This window comes from Heptranchias perlo, chromosome 37 (assembly GCF_035084215.1).
Source record: "Heptranchias perlo isolate sHepPer1 chromosome 37, sHepPer1.hap1, whole genome shotgun sequence".
NCBI lineage: Eukaryota > Metazoa > Chordata > Chondrichthyes > Hexanchiformes > Hexanchidae > Heptranchias > Heptranchias perlo.
Window position 1 is genome coordinate 14,299,681 of NC_090361.1, and position 20,391 is coordinate 14,320,071.

The 20,391-nt window shown below is 50.7% G+C and overlaps 2 protein-coding genes across 2 annotated transcripts in view; one reads left to right on the top strand and one right to left on the bottom strand.

Moving 5' to 3' along the window:
• The window catches only part of LOC137304311 (adhesion G protein-coupled receptor L1-like), a 331,855-nt gene that overhangs the window by 213,582 nt on the left and 97,882 nt on the right, over positions 1-20,391 (top strand). Inside the window, exon 5 of the mRNA XM_067972853.1 lies at positions 10,433-10,729. Coding sequence (XP_067828954.1) covers positions 10,433-10,729 — 297 coding nt within the window. The remainder of the gene's footprint in view (positions 1-10,432; positions 10,730-20,391) is intronic.
• Positions 14,848-17,560, bottom strand: shisa4 (shisa family member 4; the record flags this gene model as incomplete). The annotated part of the gene is made up of 2 exons (XM_067972785.1): positions 14,848-14,913; positions 17,453-17,560. Coding segments are annotated over 2 exons (174 nt in total), but the record flags the coding sequence as incomplete, so codon positions are not given.

The window sequence follows — 20,391 nt, forward strand, 5'->3', positions numbered from 1 at the left end:
TGCATACAGTTTTGGTCTCCATACTTAAGAAAAGACATATTTGCTCTCGAGGCAGTACAAAGAAGGTTCACTCGGTTAATCCCGGGGATGAGGGGGTGGACATATGAGGAGAGGTTGAGTAGATTGGGACTCTACTCATTGGAGTTCAGAAGAATGAGAGGCGATCTTATTGAAACATATAAGATTGTGAAGGGGCTTGATCGGGTGGATGCGGTAAGGATGTTCCCAAGGATGGGTGAAACTAGAACTAGGTGGCATAATCTTAGAATAAGGGGCTGCTCTTTCAAAACTGAGATGAGGAGAAACTTCTTCACTCAGAGGGTAGTAGGTCTGTGGAATTTGCTGCCCCAGGAAGCTGTGGAAGCTACATCATTAAATAAATTTAAAACAGAAATAGACAGTTTCCTAGAAGTAAAGGGAATTAGGGGTTACGGGGAGCGGGCAGGAAATTGGACATGAATTTAGATTTGAGGTTAGGATCAGATCAGCCATGATCTTATTGAATGGCGGAGCAGGCTCGAGGGGCCGATTGGCCTACTCCTGCTCCTATTTCTTATGTTCTTATGTTCATGGAACCCCCATAGGCAAACTTCCAAGATCTCACACCCTCGTCACTGGATTTAGCGTTCTTCTGGGCAAATCCGATCTCTTCCCAGATTTCTTCATGTAGAGGTTTGATATATGCTGCAGAATTTATAATGTTCTTTCCTCCAGGCCTAACTAAACAAAACAGGTCTGGAATTCCACTGGGATCCTGCTGGTCTCCTGCCGGAACTCCCAGAGAAACAGCGCAAACAGACATTGTTAAACTCTCTCTCCCGAAGGGGTTCTCACTCCAGAGACTTGAGCAAAGAATCTCGGCCGACACTCCCAGTGCAGTGCTGAGGGAGTGCTGCACTGTCAGAGGTGCCGTCTTTCAGATGAGATGTTAAACCGAGGTCCTGTCTGCCCTCTCAGGTGGACGTAAAAGATCCCATGGCAAGAGAGTTCTCCCCAGTGTCCTGGCCAATATTTATCCCTCAACCAACATCACTACAAAAACAGATTATCTGGTCATCATCACATTGCTGTTTATGGGACCTTGCTGTGCACAAATTGGCTGCCACATTTCCTGCATTACAACAGTGACTAAACATTGGCTGTGAAGCGCTTTGGGACATCCTGAGGATGTGAAAGGCGCTATATAAATGCAAGTCTTTTTATTTTTCTCTGCTTCTGGGCACTCCTTCAGTATGTCCACTGATGACCTAGGAGCCTCGATCTGGTCCTTGAATTCTTGCCTCAAAATCCCCTAGCAAGATGGAACCGGACAAGAGGGCCTCTTACAAATTGGAGTCCAAAGCCAGCAGCAGCAGTCTGAGCACTCGCATGAGATGCTCCCACTGAGGACTCCACACTTCAGATGCCCCTGGAGTTGGCGTCCCCTCCATTACAGACTGCAGTGCAGAGGCCTTTCTGCTCAGTTCCACAGAAACAGCCCATAGACCCCTCTCCACCATTTATTTCCATTTCTTCTTCGGATGTGGGCGATGTTGGCAAGGCCGCATCTATTGCCCATCCTTAGTTGCCATTGTTCCTCTCCGTTCCCCCTCCAACCCCCGCTCTTGTTCCTCTCCCTTCCCCCTCCAACCCCTGCTCTTGTTCCTCTCCCTTCCCCCTCCAACCCCTGCTCTTGTTCCTCTCCCTTCCCCCTCCAACCCCTGCTCTTGTTCCTCTCCCTTCCCCCTCCAACCCCCGCTCTTGTTCCTCTCCCTTCCCCCTCCAACCCCTGCTCTTGTTCCTCTCCCTTCCCCTTCCAACCCCCACTCTTGTTCCTCTCCCTTCCCCTTCCAACCCCCACTCTTGTTCCTCTCCCTTCCCCCTCCAACCCCTGCTCTTGTTCCTCTCCGTCAACCGCTGCAGTCCTTCTGCTGATGGATCTCCCACGATCCCTGCGGTAATTCGACCCAGTGACGATGTAGGAACGGCGATATATATCCAAGTCGGGATGTTGTGAGACTTGGAGGGAAACTTGGAGTGATGGTGTTCTCATGACTTTGCTGCTCTTGTCCTTTGCAGTAGAGGTATGCGACCAGCCGTATTGTCACAGTAAGCTAGCTACGTTACTGCAGTGCATCCTTTCATATCACATAGTGCAGCCACAGTATGTCAGTAATGGAAGGCAAGGATATTGGATTCAGGACCAGTCGCCAAATCAAGTAGACTGCTCTGGTCCTGGCTGGTGTTGACCTTTGACTCACCCATCCAGGTGAGCGGTGACTATTCCATTGCAACTCTTGACCTGAGCCAGACCTTGCAGGAGACGGAGGTCAGGCGCAGTTCAGTGGGCGAACAGCAGTCACACCCGTGAAGCGGACTCGGCTGCCTGGTCCGTGTGCGGGCCCTTTCAGTCGCCGTGGCAACCAGCAAGCGAAAAGGTTAAAACAGATGGAGCTTTGACAGCGCTGTGCCTTCAGAATGCAAAGTCGCTGCATGTCAGCCTCCGAGCTGAAAATAAAATCACCCCAACCAGGGAATGAATAATTCACTGCAATATATTGCTGCTTGAGAGAGCTGGCGTTTAAAGCCTAAATAATTCAGGGTTTACACCATCAGGTCAGAGGGGAGGAGGAGCAGAGCAGAGCTGTCTAACCCAGTGAGTTTTGTGCAGTGTTCAGTTATGGCGATCTGTGGCGGGGACCGTTTAATGGATAAGATACCATCAGCAGCATAATGGTCCTCCCAGCAGTGAACGGTGCACACACCTGGAATTCTGATGATGCAGATGTGGGCTTGAGACCTCTCGTGTCGAGGGGTTGCCAACTCCATTCCTGGAGGTTTTGTCACGTGACAGCCCGTCTCCCACTGGCCCCGCCCCCCCGCTCCCACCATTGGTTGGCCGACATGTCCATCCTCACGGTGCCCAACCTTCCCACACCAATCGGAACGTGAACAGACTCTTCATTATTCAATTGGATGATGCTTCACTCTCGGTCAAACAGTCTTTTCTGCCCCAACTCCTCTATTTTTAGAACTAATAAATGAAAGTGTTCAAAGTAAATGAAGAAAAAAACATTGTTTTTTTAATGCCCCTATGAATTTTCTCCCGGGTGTTTGCTCACAGCAGTGTCCTGGAGATTAATCTTCAATTGGAAACCCTACCAGTGTCCCGTGGAACAAAGCAGCTGAGTGATTTCACCCAGCTCCCGCGGCAGCTCGGGACACTGTCATGTTCCACCTCTCATCCATCTTCTTTATTGGCCAATTAAATAGAAGCCGAGTCATAGTCATTCAGGGCCCTGAGCCCTCCGTGCACCTTGTGCAGTCGCACAGTATCGGGGGGACACAGTGTGGAGTCGCACAGTATCGGGGGGACACAGTGTGGAGTCGCACAGTATCGGGGGACACAGTGTGGAGTCGCACAGTATCGGGGGGACACAGTGTGGAGTCGCACAGTATCGGGGGACACAGTGTGGAGTCGCACAGTATCGGGGGGACACAGTGTGGAGTCGCACAGTATCCGGGGGCGACAGGAGTGATGGAAAATGTTTTAAAATTATAATATAATTATACATTTCAGATTACTCAGAATTTTCACTGGAGCTGCCCTTTTCTCCCTCTCGCTCCACATTTTTCTCCGTTACTTTCCCAAACGAGGTCACACATCTCATTCTGCTGGCCTCACCCCAAGGCCCAGACTGTTCCTCCATTATCAGCTCTGCCATTTAGTGATTGGGTGGACTGGCAAGATCAGATCGCCATCTCCCCGGTCCGGATGTTCTGCCTTGAGCAGTTTGCAGGTGTTTTGTATAAAAACATGACAATGGACAGGTGTGACCTCTCACCGGGCACAGTGGAACAGTCTGTGCTCCAGAGTCTCACCCGATTGCACTGTGGGATATGCAAGCTGACAGAGCAGAATGGGGTCACATTGAATCTCAGACGGCAGCAGACAAGTTGAGTGTGTTCTTTCTTCGCACTTCACCGAGAGGTCAATAAACTCATCATCAACTATTGGACTAGTTCATCAGTGTGTCAGTGTGTGACCTGTCCTGTCACTATTCCTACCAATGTGTAATTCACCTGTCCACATCCTGGTGAATATATTGGTGCGTGACTCACTCTGTTACTCTCCCATTGAATATATTGATGCGTGACTCACTCTGTTACTCTCCCATTGAATATATTGGACTGTGACTCACTCTGTTACTCTCCCATTGAATATATTGGTGCGTGACTCACTCTGTTACTCTCCCATTGAATATATTGGTGCGTGACTCACTCTGTTACTCTCCTATTGAATATATTGGTGCGTGACTCACTCTGTTACTCTCCTATTGAATATATTGGTGCGTGACTCACTCTGTAGCTCAGTAATGATAAGGGTGAGGGATGCTGTTTCTCACTGGACTGTCAGTTGTCTACACTTAATGTTCCTGATCTTTGAAATGCTGAATACATTAGTGTCAGGTATAGATGCAGAATGAAGCTCCCTCTACACTGTCCCATCAAACACTCCCAGGGCAGGTACAGCACGGGTTAGATACAGAGTAAAGCTCCCTCTACACTGTCCCGTCAAACACTCCCAGGGCAGGTACAGGGTTAGATACAGAGTAAAGCTCCCTCTACACTGTCCCATCAAACACTCCCAGGTCTGGTACAGCAAATAGGAGCTTGTCAGTACTTTTTGCACCTGGGTGATGTATATTTTTCTTACATATTTGATAATGATTGAAACTCAAAGTTGAGGGGCAGGTGTACTGGAGTGAAAGCTATAATACACAAACTACTGACTGTCCTTGTTAGCTGTTCACACGCTTGGGCCCCAAGATTAATGGGGAGGTGGGGAGGGAGCGGGGGAGCGTGTTTGCCGGGGTGGGGGAAATGCCGGGGACGCTGCGCTCCTACCGAATTTAACGGGTTGGGAAAGCCAGCAGTAGAAGGCTGCAGCCGGGGACCCTTGGGGACAATTCCCGGAAACCAGGAAAGATCCCGGGTTGGTGCGGGGAGGGAGGGGGGGACCCGCGGGGATTGCGGGTTTGGAGGCGGGGTGGGGGGGGGTGGAGGGAATCGATCGCTCGCGGCGGGCGATTTGCTTGAGGGGCCGGTGAGGGAAGGACTCCTGGCTCCTCCTGGCCCCACGAGCAGTGCTGTCAAAAGCTGGATCCGGCCGTGCTCTCCTCCCTTTAGCTGCCGGGTTTCCCGAACCCTGCGAAACCCGGCCGGCCAGCGTTAAATTCAAACGGATGCCAAAATCCGAGGCCTCATTAACATATTATGGTGACGGACCCGCCTCTCCAGAGCCGGTTCCTCGAACGCCCCCACTCTCACCGCGATCCAACTGGAAGCAGGCTTGATCGTGCCAGGTTAGGATCAGGTTTCACATATTTGCCGAATTAACCCCTCCCGTCCCCCGTCCCGTCGTAGGGAGGTTAAAATTCCCTCCTGGACATCTCCTGATCACCCTCCAGTTACCATATCGTTTGAAACTGCTGAGGAGCAGACATTTTGTGACACATAAAGTGCTGCCCTCTCTCTTTCACCGAGTTATTGATGTCACATGAGCGCAGTTCCAGATATAAGTTGCTTTTTTTGCTGGGTTGGCACGGGGCCAGCGTTCGATAGATAGTAACCCGGCCGGAACCAACTCATACCTCTGTCATGGCAGAGCACCAAAGGGGCAGAAAGGGAGGGAGAGACATTCTGAAGGTGGAGGGACAAAGGCTGAAGGAGTCATTATTGAAGAATGGACGGAGAAGCTGAACGACTGATGACTTTTGTTAAGGATGAGCGGTTGGATTGAATTTGCCAGAAAGTCATGGCCCTCAAATTCCAATAGTTGCGTTGGACGTAAACCCATCAGGGGAGGGGGAGTGGAATTTGGGACTTGGAGTGGATACAACAATAATATGCCAGCTTTAAGTTCTGCCCTAAATTCCATTGGAAGTGAGGGAAAATATAGAATCATAGAAAGGTTAGAGCATAGAAGGAGGCCATTCGGCCCATCGAGTCCGCGCCGGCTCTATGCAAGAGCAATCCAGCTAGACCCACTCCCCCGCCCTATCCCTGCAGCCCTGCAAATTTTTCCTTTCAAGTTCTTATCCAGTTCCCTTTTGAAGGCCATGATTGAATCTGCCTCCACCACCCCCTCGGGCAGTGCATTCCAGATCCTAACCACTCGCTGTGTAAAAAAGTTTTTCCTCATGTCACCTTTGGTTCTTTTGCCAATCACCTTAAATCTATGGCCTCTGGTCCTTGACCCTTCCACCAATGGGAATAGTTTCTATCAAATCTCCTCACAACCTTCTCTGTTCCAAGGAGAACAACCCCAGCTTCTCCAGTCTATCCACATAACTAAAGTCCCTCATCCCTGGAATCATTCTAGTAAATCTCTTCTGCACCCTCTCTAAGGCCTTCACATCTTTCCTGAAGTGCGGTGCTCAGAACTGGACACAATACTCCAGTTGTGGCCGAACCAGTGTTTTATAAAGGTTCATCATGACTTCCATACTTTTGTGCTCTATGCCTCTATTTATAAAGCCCAGGATCCCGTATGCTTTTGTAACCGCTTTCTCAACCTGCCCTGTCACTTTCAATGATTTGTGCACATATACCCCCAGATCTCTCTGTTCCTGTACCCCTTTTAGAGTTGTGCCCTCTAGTTTATATTGCCTCTCCTCTTTCTTCCTACCAAAATTTATCACTTTGCATTTTTCTGCGTTAAATTTCATCTGCCATGTGTCCGCCCATTCCACCAGCCTGTCTATATCCTCTTGAAGTCTATCACTATCTTCTTCATTGTTTACTACCCTTCCAAGTTTTGTGTTATCTGCAAATTTTGAAGTTGTATCCTGTAAACCCAATATCATGAAAAGCAGTGGTCCCAGCACCGACCCCTGGGGAACACCACTGTACACCTCCCTCCAGTCCGAAAAACAACTGTTCACATATATCCATCCTAGCTAAGGATTGGATTAGACCAGGATGGCATAATGAGGGAGAGGGGATTTGAGGAGCTAGAAAAAGTTACCACCTCAAACCCACCCCCTAAAACCGGCACCTGCATTTTTCTTCCTTTTAAGACCCACCAGAAGTGTTTACCGACCCATGTAAATGGGGTCAAGGTGTCATGGCCAGACGTTCCAACCCGTTCCCTTCCATGTCTTCCCCAGGAGACTAATGTGGTGTAGAGGCTGCAGCAGGAATCCCTGAGCTTGGAAGAGGCCATTTTGTGTACTCATGGTGAAGGTTGTTGCTTCTCTGCCTGCAGGACTTTCTTTCAAGTACTTTGGGGGGGGGGACTTTGGACTTTTGTCGCTACTGTTTTGGTTCTGCTCAAAATTCTGCCTTGCACTCTGGACACTCTAGAATTCCCTATGGGAATGCCTCTATTCATCGTGACCTTAAGAGTGGGAGGAGGAGGAGGATGAGGACATGCATGAGGCCAGATTGGAGTCAGGTATTATAGAAGGTGTCTCTTCCCAAAAAAAGGTCTCACTTAGATTTCTGTCAATGTCTTTGCCTTAAAAGAGCATGCCCCCGCCCACCCCCCACCATGCTGGGGAAACATGCCCGCTGCTGACTGAAGATCCGCAGCCCATTTCCACCAGGAGAACAGTGTTGTCGGCACCAGTACGGATCACCGCAGCTTTAAATTTTGCGCCCGGACTCTTCGAGGCGACATTGGATGACTTGTACCTGGTTAGTCAGTTGGCGTCTCCCTGCTGCATCGAAGGTGACTGATGCTCGATTCCGAAGGGCTGAACAATTCATTTCCTTCCCAGTGGAACCGGAGAAGCAAAGGGGGAAGAGAGCTGTCCCATTCTAGGGGCCGACTAGCTCCCCACAAGTGCAGGGAGCAATCGGCAGAACTCGTGCGACTCAAAGCACCAGGATGGAACCCACCCCCCCCCCACCTCCATTTTATGAGCAGGATGGGCTTCCATTCTATCAATGTGTGGCTGGTATGTGATGCCAATCACCTGGTCCTACAAGCCAATGCCAGATACCCAGGGAGCTGCCACGACTCTTTCATTGTGAGACAGTCTATCACTCCAGGCCTCATGATGCCGAAACATGTATCAGGATGGTTGATTGGCGACCCGGGTTATCCCCTCCCATCATGGCTGATGACTCCACTGAGGCGTCCACAGACAGACGGGGAAAAGAGATATAATGAGATTCATGCAACTGTAAGCAGTGTCATAGAGCAGACTATAGGAATTCTGAAGTCTTGTTTTAGATGCCAGGATAGATCTGGTGAACGCCCGATCGTAAGGGACGCAGGGTCCGCTTGCAGGAAAGACCACTGATGTTAAACTCGAGAAGATATGCAGTGCAAATCCAAAATTTGTAACAAAAAAAGGAAGTACCCCAGCGTTCTCAGTCTGGCATTAAACTGCATTCTGGGGCTCTCCTTGTACCTTTGATTTCACAACTGATTGAGCCAAAGAATATGTTTTTTCAGGATACTTTTCAATGATTTAACTTTATGGGCCTCGAAATTCCCGGATTGAGAGAGGTCATTGTCCCATTTGAGTCAAGGAGGACCGAAATGTAGGCCGGAATTTGGCTCCAAGGGGATTCCACCTCGTTTGGACTGGACCTTTTCAAATCTGGTCGGGGCGGAGTCCTTTTTGAAGCCTTCTGAAGTCCCAAAACCTTTGCTGAAGGGGCATTAGCCGTGGCTCAGTGGGTCGCACTCTCGCCTCTGAGTTAGAAGATTGCGGGTTCAAGTCCCACTTCCAGAATTTGAGCACCAAGTCTAGGCTTCCACTCCCAGTGCAGTACTGAGGGAGTGCTGCACTGTCGGAGGTGCCTTCTGTCAGATGAGGCATTAAACCGAGGCCCCATCTGCCCCCTCAGGTGGACGTAAAAGATCCCACGGCCACTATTTGAAGAAGAGCAGGGGTGTTCTCCCCGGTGTCTTGGACAATATTTATCCCCCAACCAACATGACTAAAAAGCAGATTATCTGGCCATTATCACATTGCTGTTTGTGGGATCTTGCTGTGCACAAATTGGCTGGTTTGTTTCCTACATTACAACAGTGACTTCAGTTCAAAAGTACTTCAGTGGCTGTAAACCACTTTGGGATGTCCTGAGGTCTTGAAAGGCGCTATATAAATGCAAGTTTAAGAGAAGGGATCGTTCCCCTTCTCTAGCATTGGGAGCGGCTTCATGGGGAGCCAAAGACTTAAAAAAAAAACAATTCCTTCAGCCCAGTTGGGCCTCAGCGTCTTCAGGCAGAGCCAAGCACCGGTCCATCTTCGGAAGGGTGGGTCCGGCTGGACCAGGGCAGACACCACTGGTTCGCCCTGCGACTGCTGACGGCTCACCCCAGCTATGTGAATGACCCGGTTCCTGGGATTTGGGCAAGAGCGGGCGGGAATTCCATCCTATCACACTTGGGCTGGCAGGAATTGTCAGGCCAGGATCTCTTGCTTGAACTGATGTTCTGGGTTCACTGACCGATACAATTTAATACTTTTGTATACCTCCATATTTCCTCCCAGGACAGTATTGAATCTGGACTAGATTGGAGGTGGAAGGCTAGACAAAGGATGGAGTAAACAATTCCCTCGGTTTCCGTCCCGTCAGGACAGTGTGACACGTTATATCAGCCATTCATCCTGCTTCCTGCAACTATTGCAAGTCTGATGCTTCACAAGTGTTCTCCACATCCAGCACTGACGGCCTCTCCGGATGGGATTCTGGGATTTATGTAACCGCTGGGAAAAGGCCAAAACACAACTGGGCAATTTTGGGCATTGATTTTGTGGAGTGGTCGGATCTGTAGGATTGGGAGGGACTCGTGAAGCATTCATGCAAGATAATTGAGGGATTTCTGTGGGGTTATGAGGGATTTCTGTGGGGTTGTGAGGGATTTCTGTGGGATTGTGAAGGATTTCTATGGGATTGTGAGGAAATTTTTGGGGACCATGAGGGACTAATAAGGGCTTTGGCAAGATTGTCGCATTTACATAATCAAGGCTGACATTCCAGTGCAGTACTGAGGGAGTGCTGCACTGTCGGAAGTGCCGTCTTTCAGCTGAGACATTAAACTGAGGCCCCGTCTGCCCTCTCAGGTGGATATAAAAAATCTCATGGCACTATTCGAAGAAGAGCAGGGGAGTTCTCCCCTGTGTCCTGGTCAATATTTATCCCTCAACCAACATCAGTAAAAACAGATTATCTGGCCATTATCACATTGCTGTTTGTGGGAGCTTGCTGTGCGCAATTTGGCTGCCATGATTCCTATATTACAATAGTGACTACACTTCAAAAAATACTTAATTGGCTGTAAAGCTCTTTGGGATGTGACAGGCGTTATATAAATGCAAGTCCTTCTTTTCTCCCTTGGTAGAATTCCAATAAATCTGTTGGCTGTGATTTGACCTGACATTTTCCATTGGTTGGTTTAGATAATAATTGAGTCATTATTTTCTTTTAGCACAAGTCACAATGGCTTCCACGAGCAGCACAGCAGCAGCAAGACCGACCACAGTGACCACCACAACCACCACCAGGAAAGCTCCACTGACCACTATCGCCGTGGGAGCAATCAACCAGCCAGTACCGGACCTGCGGCCCATCACTCCCAACGTACCCACCACGAGACGCACTCCTCTATCCAACCAACTGCCTTCTCCGCAGAGATACTGCGAGCCGACAGAGGCCAGAGGCATAAAGTGGCCATCGACACAGCAAGGTGTACTGGTGGAGCGACCGTGCCCTAAGGGGACAAAAGGTATGAGGCTGACTTTAGTAAAATGGAACAGTAACATACTGATGAGAAGCATTGCTTGCTGCTGCTTATACGGGCGAATGTTCAGAAAGTTGTTCCACGCTCGGTCTGCCCAACACACACACACAACTTACATCCACACCCTGCCTGGCATCAAACCCTGAGGTCCCAACACTTCCTGGCACCTACTCCGATCCTCCAATTCCCTACTGCGCATTCACGGTATTGCTGATATGAAATAGTTTACAGGCTTGAGTGTCAGAGTTTCTCGGGTTCATTATTGAAGTGGATGATCAGAGCTGGCTGCCAGGGTGTGGTAGGGTATTTGGGTCTGGGTATAGAGATGTGTGGGTTATCAGGGTATTGGAGTGTGATGGGGTTATCAGGGTATTGGGGTGTGAGGGGGTTATCAGGATATTGGAGTGTGATGGGGTTATCAGGGTATTGGAGTGTGATGGGGATATCAGGGTATTGGGGTGTGATGGGGATATCAGGGTATTGGAGTGTGATGGGGATATCAGGGTATTGGAGTGTGAGGGGGATATCAGGGTATTGGGGTGTGATGGGGTTATCAGGGTATTGGAGTGTGAGGGGGATATCAGGGTATTGGGGTGTGATGGGGATATCAGGGTATTGGAGTGTGATGGGGATATCAGGGTATTGGGGTGTGAGGGGGTTATCAGGGTATTGGGGTGTGATGGGGATATCAGGGTATTGGAGTGTGATGGGGATATCAGGGTATTGGGGTGTGAGGGGGTTATCAGGGTATTGGGGTGTGATGGGGATATCAGGGTATTGGAGTGTGATGGGGATATCAGGGTATTGGGGTGTGATGGGGATATCAGGGTATTGGGGTGTGATGGGGATATCAGGGTATTGGAGTGTGATGGGGATATCAGGGTATTGGGGTGTGATGGGGATATCAGGGTATTGGGGTGTGAGGGGGTTATCAGGGTATTGGAGTGTGATGGGGTTATCGGGGTATTGGGGTGTGAGGGGGTTATCAGGGTATTGGGGTGTGATGGGGATATCAGGGTATTGGAGTGTGATGGGGATATCAGGGTATTGGGGTGTGAGGGGGTTATCAGGGTATTGGGGTGTGAGGGGGTTATCAGGGTATTGGGGTGTGATGGGGATATCAGGGTATTGGAGTGTGATGGGGATATCAGGGTATTGGGGTGTGAGGGGGTTATCAGGGTATTGGGGTGTGATGGGGATATCAGGGTATTGGAGTGTGATGGGGATATCAGGGTATTGGGGTGTGATGGGGATATCAGGGTATTGGGGTGTGATGGGGATATCAGGGTATTGGAGTGTGATGGGGATATCAGGGTATTGGGGTGTGATGGGGATATCAGGGTATTGGGGTGTGAGGGGGTTATCAGGGTATTGGGGTGTGATGGGGATATCAGGGTATTGGAGTGTGATGGGGTTATCAGGGTATTGGGGTGTGATGGGGATATCAGGGTATTGGAGTGTGAGGGGGATATCAGGGTATTGGAGTGTGAGGGGGATATCAGGGTATTGGAGTGTGAGGGGGATATCAGGGTATTGGGGTGTGATGGGGATATCAGGGTATTGGGGTGTGAGGGGGTTATCAGGGTATTGGGGTGTGATGGGGATATCAGGGTATTGGAGTGTGAGGGGGATATCAGGGTATTGGGGTGTGATGGGGATATCGGGGTATTGGGGTGTGAGGGGGTTATCAGGGTATTGGAGTGTGATGGGGTTATCAGGGTATTGGGGTGTGATGGGGTTATCAGGGTATTGGGGTGTGATGGGGATATCAGGGTATTGGGGTGTGAGGGGGATATCAGGGTATTGGGGTGTGAGGGGGATATCAGGGTATTGGGGTGTGATGGGGTTATCAGGGTATTGGAGTGTGATGGGGTTATCAGGGTATTGGGGTGTGAGGGGTTTATCGGGGTATTGGGGTGTGATGGGGATATCAGGGTATTGGGGTGTGATGAGGTTATCAGGGTATTGGGGTGTGATGGGGATATCAGGGTATTGGGGTGTGAGGGGGATTTCAGGGTATTGGGGTGTGAGGGGGATATCAGGGTATTGGGGTGTGAGGGGATTATCGGGGTATTGGGGTGTGAGGGGATTATTGGGGTATTGGGGTTATCAGGGTATTGGGGTGTGAGGGGGTTATCGGGGTATTCGGGTGTGAGGGGATTATCGGGGTATTGGGGTGTGAGGGGGTTATCAGGGTATTGGGGTGTGAGGGGGTTATCGGGGTATTCGGGTGTGAGGGGGTTATCGGGGTATTGGGGTGTGATGGGGATATCAGGGTATTGGAGTGTGATGGGGTTATCAGGGTATTGGGGTGTGAGGGGGTTATCAGGGTATTGGGGTGTGATGGGGTTATCGGGGTATTGGGGTGTGATGTGGATATCAGGGTATTGGAGTGTGATGGGGTTATCAGGGTATTGGGGTGTGATGTGGATATCAGGGTATTGGGGTGTGATGGGGATATCAGGGTATTGGAGTGTGATGGGGTTATCAGGGTATTGGGGTGTGATGGGGATATCAGGGTATTGGGGTGTGATGGGGATATCAGGGTATTGGGGTGTGATGGGGATATCAGGGTATTGGGGTGTGATGGGGATATCAGGGTATTGGGGTGTGATGGGGATATCAGGGTATTGGGGAGTGAGGGGGTTATCAGGGTATTGGAGTGTGATGGGGTTATCAGGGTATTGGGGTGTGATGGGGTTATCAGGGTATTGGGGTGTGATGGGGATATCAGGGTATTGGGGTGTGAGGGGGTTATCAGGATATTGGGGTGTGATGGGGATATCAGGGTATTGGGGTGTGATGGGGATATCAGGGTATTGGGGTGTGATGGGGTTATCGGGGTATTGGGGTGTGATGGGGTTATCAGGGTATTGGGGTGTGAGGGGGTTATCAGGGTATTGGGGTGTGATGGGGATATCAGGGTATTGGAGTGTGATGGGGTTATCAGGGTATTGGGGTGTGAGGGGGATATCAGGGTATTGGGGTGTGATGGGGATATCGGGGTATTGGGGTGTGATGGGGTTATCAGGGTATTGGGGTGTGATGGGGATATCAGGGTATTGGGGTGTGAGGGGGTTATCAGGGTATTGGGGTGTGATGGGGATATCAGGGTATTGGGGTGTGCGGGGGTTATCGGGGTATTGGGGTGTGATGGGGTTATCAGGGTATTGGGGTGTGATGGGGATATCAGGGTATTGGGGTGTGCGGGGGTTATCGGGGTATTGGGGTGTGAGGGGGATATCAGGGTATTGGGGTGTGATGGGGTTATCAGGGTATTGGGGTGTGATGGGGTTATCAGGGTATTGGGGTGTGATGGGGATATCAGGGTATTGGGGTGTGAGGGGGTTATCGGGGTATTAGGGTGTGAGGGGGTTATCAGGGTATTGGGGTGTGATGGGGTTATCAGGGTATAGGGGTGTGATGGGGATATCAGGGTATTGGGGTGTGAGGGGGTTATCGGGGTATGAGGGTGTGAGGGGGTTATCAGGGTATTGGGGTGTGATGGGGTTATCAGGGTATTGGGGTGTGATGGTGTTATCAGGGTATTGGGGTGTGATGGGGATATCAGGGTATTGGAGTGTGATGGGGTTATCAGGGTATTGGGGTGTGAGGGGGATATCAGGGTATTGGGGTGTGATGGGGTTATCGGGGTATTGGGGTGTGATGGGGTTATCAGGGTATTGGGGTGTGATGGGGTTATCAGGGTATTGGGGTGTGATGGGGTTATCGGGGTATTGGAGTGTGAGGGGGTTATCAGGGTATTGGGGTGTGATGGGGTTATCGGGGTATTGGGGTGTGATGGGGTTATCGGGGTATTGGGGTGTGATGGGGTTATCGGGGTATTGGGGTGTAATGGGGTTATCAGGGTATTGGGGTGTGATGGGGTTATCGGGGTATTGGGGTGTGATGGGGTTATCGGGGTATTGGGGTGTGATGGGGTTATCAGGGTATTGGGGTGTGATGGGGTTATCGGGGTATTGGAGTGTGAGGGGGTTATCAGGGTATTGGGGTGTGATGGGGTTATCGGGGTATTGGGGTGTGATGGGGTTATCGGGGTATTGGAGTGTGAGGGGGTTATCAGGGTATTGGGGTGTGATGGGGTTATCGGGGTATTGGGGTGTGATGGGTTTATCAGGGTATTGGGGTGTGATGGGGATATCAGGGTATTGGGGTGTGATGGGGATATCAGGGTATTGGGGTGTGATGTGGATATCAGGGTATTGGAGTGTGATAGGGTTATCAGGGTATTGGGGTGTGATGGGGTTATCGGGGTATTGGGGTGTGATGGGGTTATCAGGGTATTGGGGTGTGAGGGGGATATCAGGGTATTGGGGTGTGATGGGGTTATCGGGGTATTGGGGTGTGATGGGGTTATCGGGGTATTGGAGTGTGAGGGGGTTATCAGGGTATTGGGGTGTGATGGGGTTATCGGGGTATTGGGGTGTGATGGGGTTATCAGGGTATTGGGGTGTGATGGGGATATCAGGGTATTGGGGTGTGATGGGGATATCAGGGTATTGGGGTGTGATGTGGATATCAGGGTATTGGAGTGTGATGGGGTTATCAGGGTATTGGGGTGTGATGGGGATATCAGGGTATTGGGGTGTGATGGGGATATCAGGGTATTGGAGTGTGATGGGGTTATCAGGGTATTGGGGTGTGATGGGGATATCAGGGTATTGGGGTGTGATGGGGATATCACGATATTGGGGTGTGATGGGGATATCAGGGTATTGGGGTGTGATGGGGATATCAGGGTATTGGGGTGTGAGGGGGATATCAGGGTATTGGGGTGTGATGGGGTTATCAGGGTATTGGGGTGTAATGGGGATATCACGATATTGGGGTGTGATGGGGTTATCAGGGTATTGGGGTGTGATGGGGATATCAGGGTATTGGGGTGTGATGGGGATATCACGATATTGGGGTGTGATGGGGATATCAGGGTATTGGGGTGTGATGGGGATATCAGGGTATTGGGGTGTGAGGGGGATATCAGGGTATTGGGGTGTGATGGGGTTATCAGGGTATTGGGGTGTGATGGGGTTATCAGGGTATTGGGGTGTGATGGGGATATCAGGGTATTGGGGTGTGATGGGGTTATCAGGGTATTGGGGTGTGATGGGGATATCAGGGTATTGGGGTGTGATGGGGATATCAGGGTATTGGGGTGTGATGGGATTATCAGGGTATTGGGGTGTGATGGGGTTATCAGGGTATTGGGGTGTGAGGGGGTTATCGGGGTATTGGGGTGTGATGTAGGATATCAGGGTATTGGGGTGTGAGGGGGTTATCGGGGTATTGGGGTGTGAGGGGATTATCAGGGTATTGGAGTGTGATGGGGTTATCGGGGTATTGGGGTGTGATGGGGATATCAGGGTATTGGGGTGTGATGGGGTTATCAGGGTATTAGGGTGTGAGGGGATTATCGGGGTATTGGGGTGTGAGGGGGTTATCAGGGTATTGGGGTGTGAGGGGGTTATCGGGGTATTCGGGTGTGAGGGGGTTATCGGGGTATTGGGGTGTTATGGGGATATCAGGGTATTGGGGTGTGAGGGGGTTATCAGGGTATTGGGCTGTGATGTGGTTATCAGGGTATTGGGGTGTGAGGGGGTTATCAGGGTATTGGGGTGTGATGGGGATATCAGGGTATTGGGGTGTGATGTGGTTATCAGGGTATTGGGGTGTGAGGGGGTTATCAGGGTATTGGGGTGTGATGGGGTTATCAGGGTATTGGGGTGTGATGGGGATATCAGGGTATTGGGGTGTGATGGGGATATGAGGGTATTGGGGTGTGAGGGGGATATCAGGGTATTGGGGTGTGATGGGGATATCAGGGTATTGGAGTGTGATGTGGTTATCAGGGTATTGGGGTGTGATGGGGATATCAGGGTATTGGAGTGTGATGGGGTTATCGGGGTATTGGGGTGTGATGGGGATATCAGGGTATTGGGGTGTGATGGGGATATCAGGGTATTGGGGTGTGATGGGGTTATCGGGGTATTGGGGTGTGATGGGGATATCAGGGTATTGGGGTGTGATGGGGATATCAGGGTATTGGGGTGTGATGGGGTTATCGGGGTATTGGGGTGTGATGGGGATATCAGGGTATTGGGGTGTGATGGGGTTATCGGGGTATTGGGGTGTGATGGGGATATCAGGGTATTGGGGTGTGATGGGGATATCAGGGTATTGGGGTGTGATGGGGATATCAGGGTATTGGGGTGTGATGGGGATATCAGGGTATTGGGGTGTGATGGGGATATCAGGGTATTGGAGTGTGAGGGGGTTATCAGGGTATTGGAGTGTGAGGGGGTTATCAGGGTATTGGAGTGTGAGGGGGTTATCAGGGTATTGGAGTGTGAGGGGGTTATCAGGGTATTGGGGTGTGATGGGGATATCAGGGTATTGGGGTGTGATGGGTATATCAGGGTATTGGGGTGTGATGGGGATATCAGGGTATTGGGGTGTGATGGGGATATCAGGGTATTGGGGTGTGAGGGGGATATCAGGGTATTGGAGTGTGAGGGGGTTATCAGGGTATTGGAGTGTGAGGGGGTTATCAGGGTATTGGGGTGTGATGGGGTTATCAGGGTATTGGGGTGTGATGGGGTTATCAGGGTATTGGGGTGTGAGGGGGTTATCAGGGTATTGGGGTGTGAGGGGGTTATCGGGGTATTGGGGTGTGAGGGGGATATCAGGGTATTGGGGTGTGAGGGGGTTATCGGGGTATTGGGGTGTGATGGGGTTATCAGGGTATTGGGGTGTGAGGGGGATATCAGGGTATTGGGGTGTGAGGGGGTTATCAGGGTATTGGGGTGTGAGGGGATTATCGGGGTATTGGGGTGTGATGGGGTTATCAGGGTATTGGGGTGTGATGGGGTTATCAGGGTATTGGGGTGTGAGGGGGTTATCGGGGTATTGGGGTGTGAGGGGGTTATCGGGGTATTGGGGTGTGAGGGGGTTATCGGGGTATTGGGGTGTGAGGGGGTTATCGGGGTATTGGGGTGTGAGGGGGTTATCGGGGCTGATGTTTGAGCTGTGTGGCAGGTTTACTGGTTAATGGAGTGTAATCGGTTTATCCACCAGTTAAATACTGAATGGCCGAAGTCATCATGTTTGGCCCCCGCCATGGACTCCACTCCTTCACCGCAGACTCCATTCTGCTCCCCAGCCACGGCCTCGGGCTGACCCAGACTATTTGCACTCCTGTTCAACCCCAAACTGAGTTTCCAACCCCCTGACCTTTCCATCACAAAGACTGCCTACGTGCAACTCTCTAACATCACCTGCCTCTGCCCTGACCTCAGCCCATCCATCACACCTTCATCACCTCAGGCTCAGTTACTCCGATGCTCTCCTGGCCAGCCTCCCATCATTTGCCCACTATAAACTGCGGTTCGTCCAAACTATCCTATCCTAACCCATTCCAAGTCCCGTCCATCTAACCACACCCCCTCCCCACTCCATCCTCACTGACCTAGTCCCTGAGCGTAAAATTTTAAAATTCTTGCCCTTTAAATCGTTCCAAGGTGCCACCCTCCCCAATCTCCATAACATCCTCCAGCCCTGCACCCTCCCTCCCCAGAACTCTCCGTGCCTCTGGCCTGTTGTGCATTCCCCCCTTCCCTTTCCCCAAAATTGGCGGCGTTCCTTCAGCATCTATGTTATAAACTGGATAGCCCGGGGGTGAAGGATGGAGTACGAGAGCCTGATCTTCAGTTGCTTCCAAGCCTTTATTCACAGAGCTCCCATTGCACCCACACCCCAGATCAGCTCTCATATAAATGGATACAAGAGCGACCCCAATTGATACGCACCACCTGAATACAATTAACACTAATTGATATAAATCACATGATACAATTGACAATCTGGGCCCCACTCTCGAGAATCCTCTCCCAAAATCACCTCCTCCTCTCCTTCTTTAAGGCGCTCCTCCAAACCCACCTCTTCAGACAAGTTTTTGGTCACTCCCTGTTACCAGATTATCAGGGCTGTGTATTAGGGTGATGGGATTATTAGGGCTGGGTATTGGGGTGATGGGATTATTAGGGCTGGGTATTGGGGTGATGGGATTATTAGGGCTGGGTATTGGGGTGATGGGATTATCAGGGCTGTGTATTAGGGTGATGGGATTATCAGGGCTGGTTATTAGGGTGATGGGATTATTAGGGCTGGGTATTAGGGTGATGGGATTGTTGGGGCTGGGTATTAGGGTAATGGGATTATTAGGGCTGGGTATTAGGGTGATGGGATTATTAGGGCTGGGTATTAGGGTGATGGGATTATTAGGGCTGGGTATTGGGGTGATGGGATTGTTGGGGCTGGGTATTAGGGTGATGGGATTATTAGGGCTGGGTATTAGGGTGATGGGATTGTTGGGGCTGGGTATTGGGGTGATGGGATTGTTGGGGCTGGGTATTAGGGTGATGGGATTATTAGGGCTGGGTATTAGGGTGATGGGATTATTAGGGCTGGGTATTAGGGTGATGGGATTGTTGGGGCTGGGTATTGGGGTGATGGGATTGTTGGGGCTGGGTATTGGGGTGATGGGATTATTAGGGCTGGGTATTAGGGTGATGGGATTGTTGGGGCTGGGTATTGGGGTGATGGGATTATTAGGGCTGGGTATTGGGGTGATGGGATTGTTGGGGCTGGGTATTGGGGTGATGGGATTATTAGGGCTGGGTATTAGGGTGATGGGATTATTAGAGCTGGGTATTAGGGTGATGGGATTATTAGGGCTGGGTATTAGGGTGATGGGATTATTAGGGCTGGGTATTAGGGTGATGGGATTATTAGGGCTGGGTATTAGGGTGATGGGATTATTAGGGCTGGGTATTGGGGTGATGGGATTATTAGGGCTGGGTATTGGGGTGATGGGATTATTAGGGCTGGGTATTAGGGTGATGGGATTATCAGGGCTGGGTATTAGGGTGATGGGATTATCAGGGCTGGGTATTAGGGTGATGGGATTATTAGGGCTGGGTATTGGGGTGATGGGATTATTAGGGCTGGGTATTGGGGTGATGGGATTATTAGGGCTGGGTATTAGGGTGATGGGATTATCAGGGCTGGGTATTAGGGTGATGGGATTATCAGGGCTGGGTATTAGGGTGATGGGATTATTAGGGCTGGGTATTGGGGTGATGGGATTATTAGGGCTGGGTATTAGGGTGATGGGATTATCAGGGCTGGGTATTAGGGTGATGGGATTATCAGGGCTGGGTATTGGGGTGATGGGATTATTAGGGCTGGGTATTAGGGTGATGGGATTATCGGGGCAGTCTGATTGATTGGTTCACCGTCCACTGGCTTAAACATCCACGCCCTCCGCCATCGGCACACTGTGGCTGCAGTGTGTACCATCTACAGGATGCACTGCAGCAACCCACCAAGGCTTCTTCGACAGCACTTCTCAAACCCGTGATCTCCACCACCTGGAAGGACAAGGGCAGCAGGCACATGGGAACAACACCACCTGCACGTTCCCCTCCAAGTCACACACCATCCTGATTTGGACGTATATCAGCCGTTCCTTCATCACTGGGTCAAAATCCTGGAACTCCCGACCTAACAGCACTGCAGGAGAACCTTCACCACATGGACTGTAGCAGTTCATGAAGAAGGTGGCTCACCAC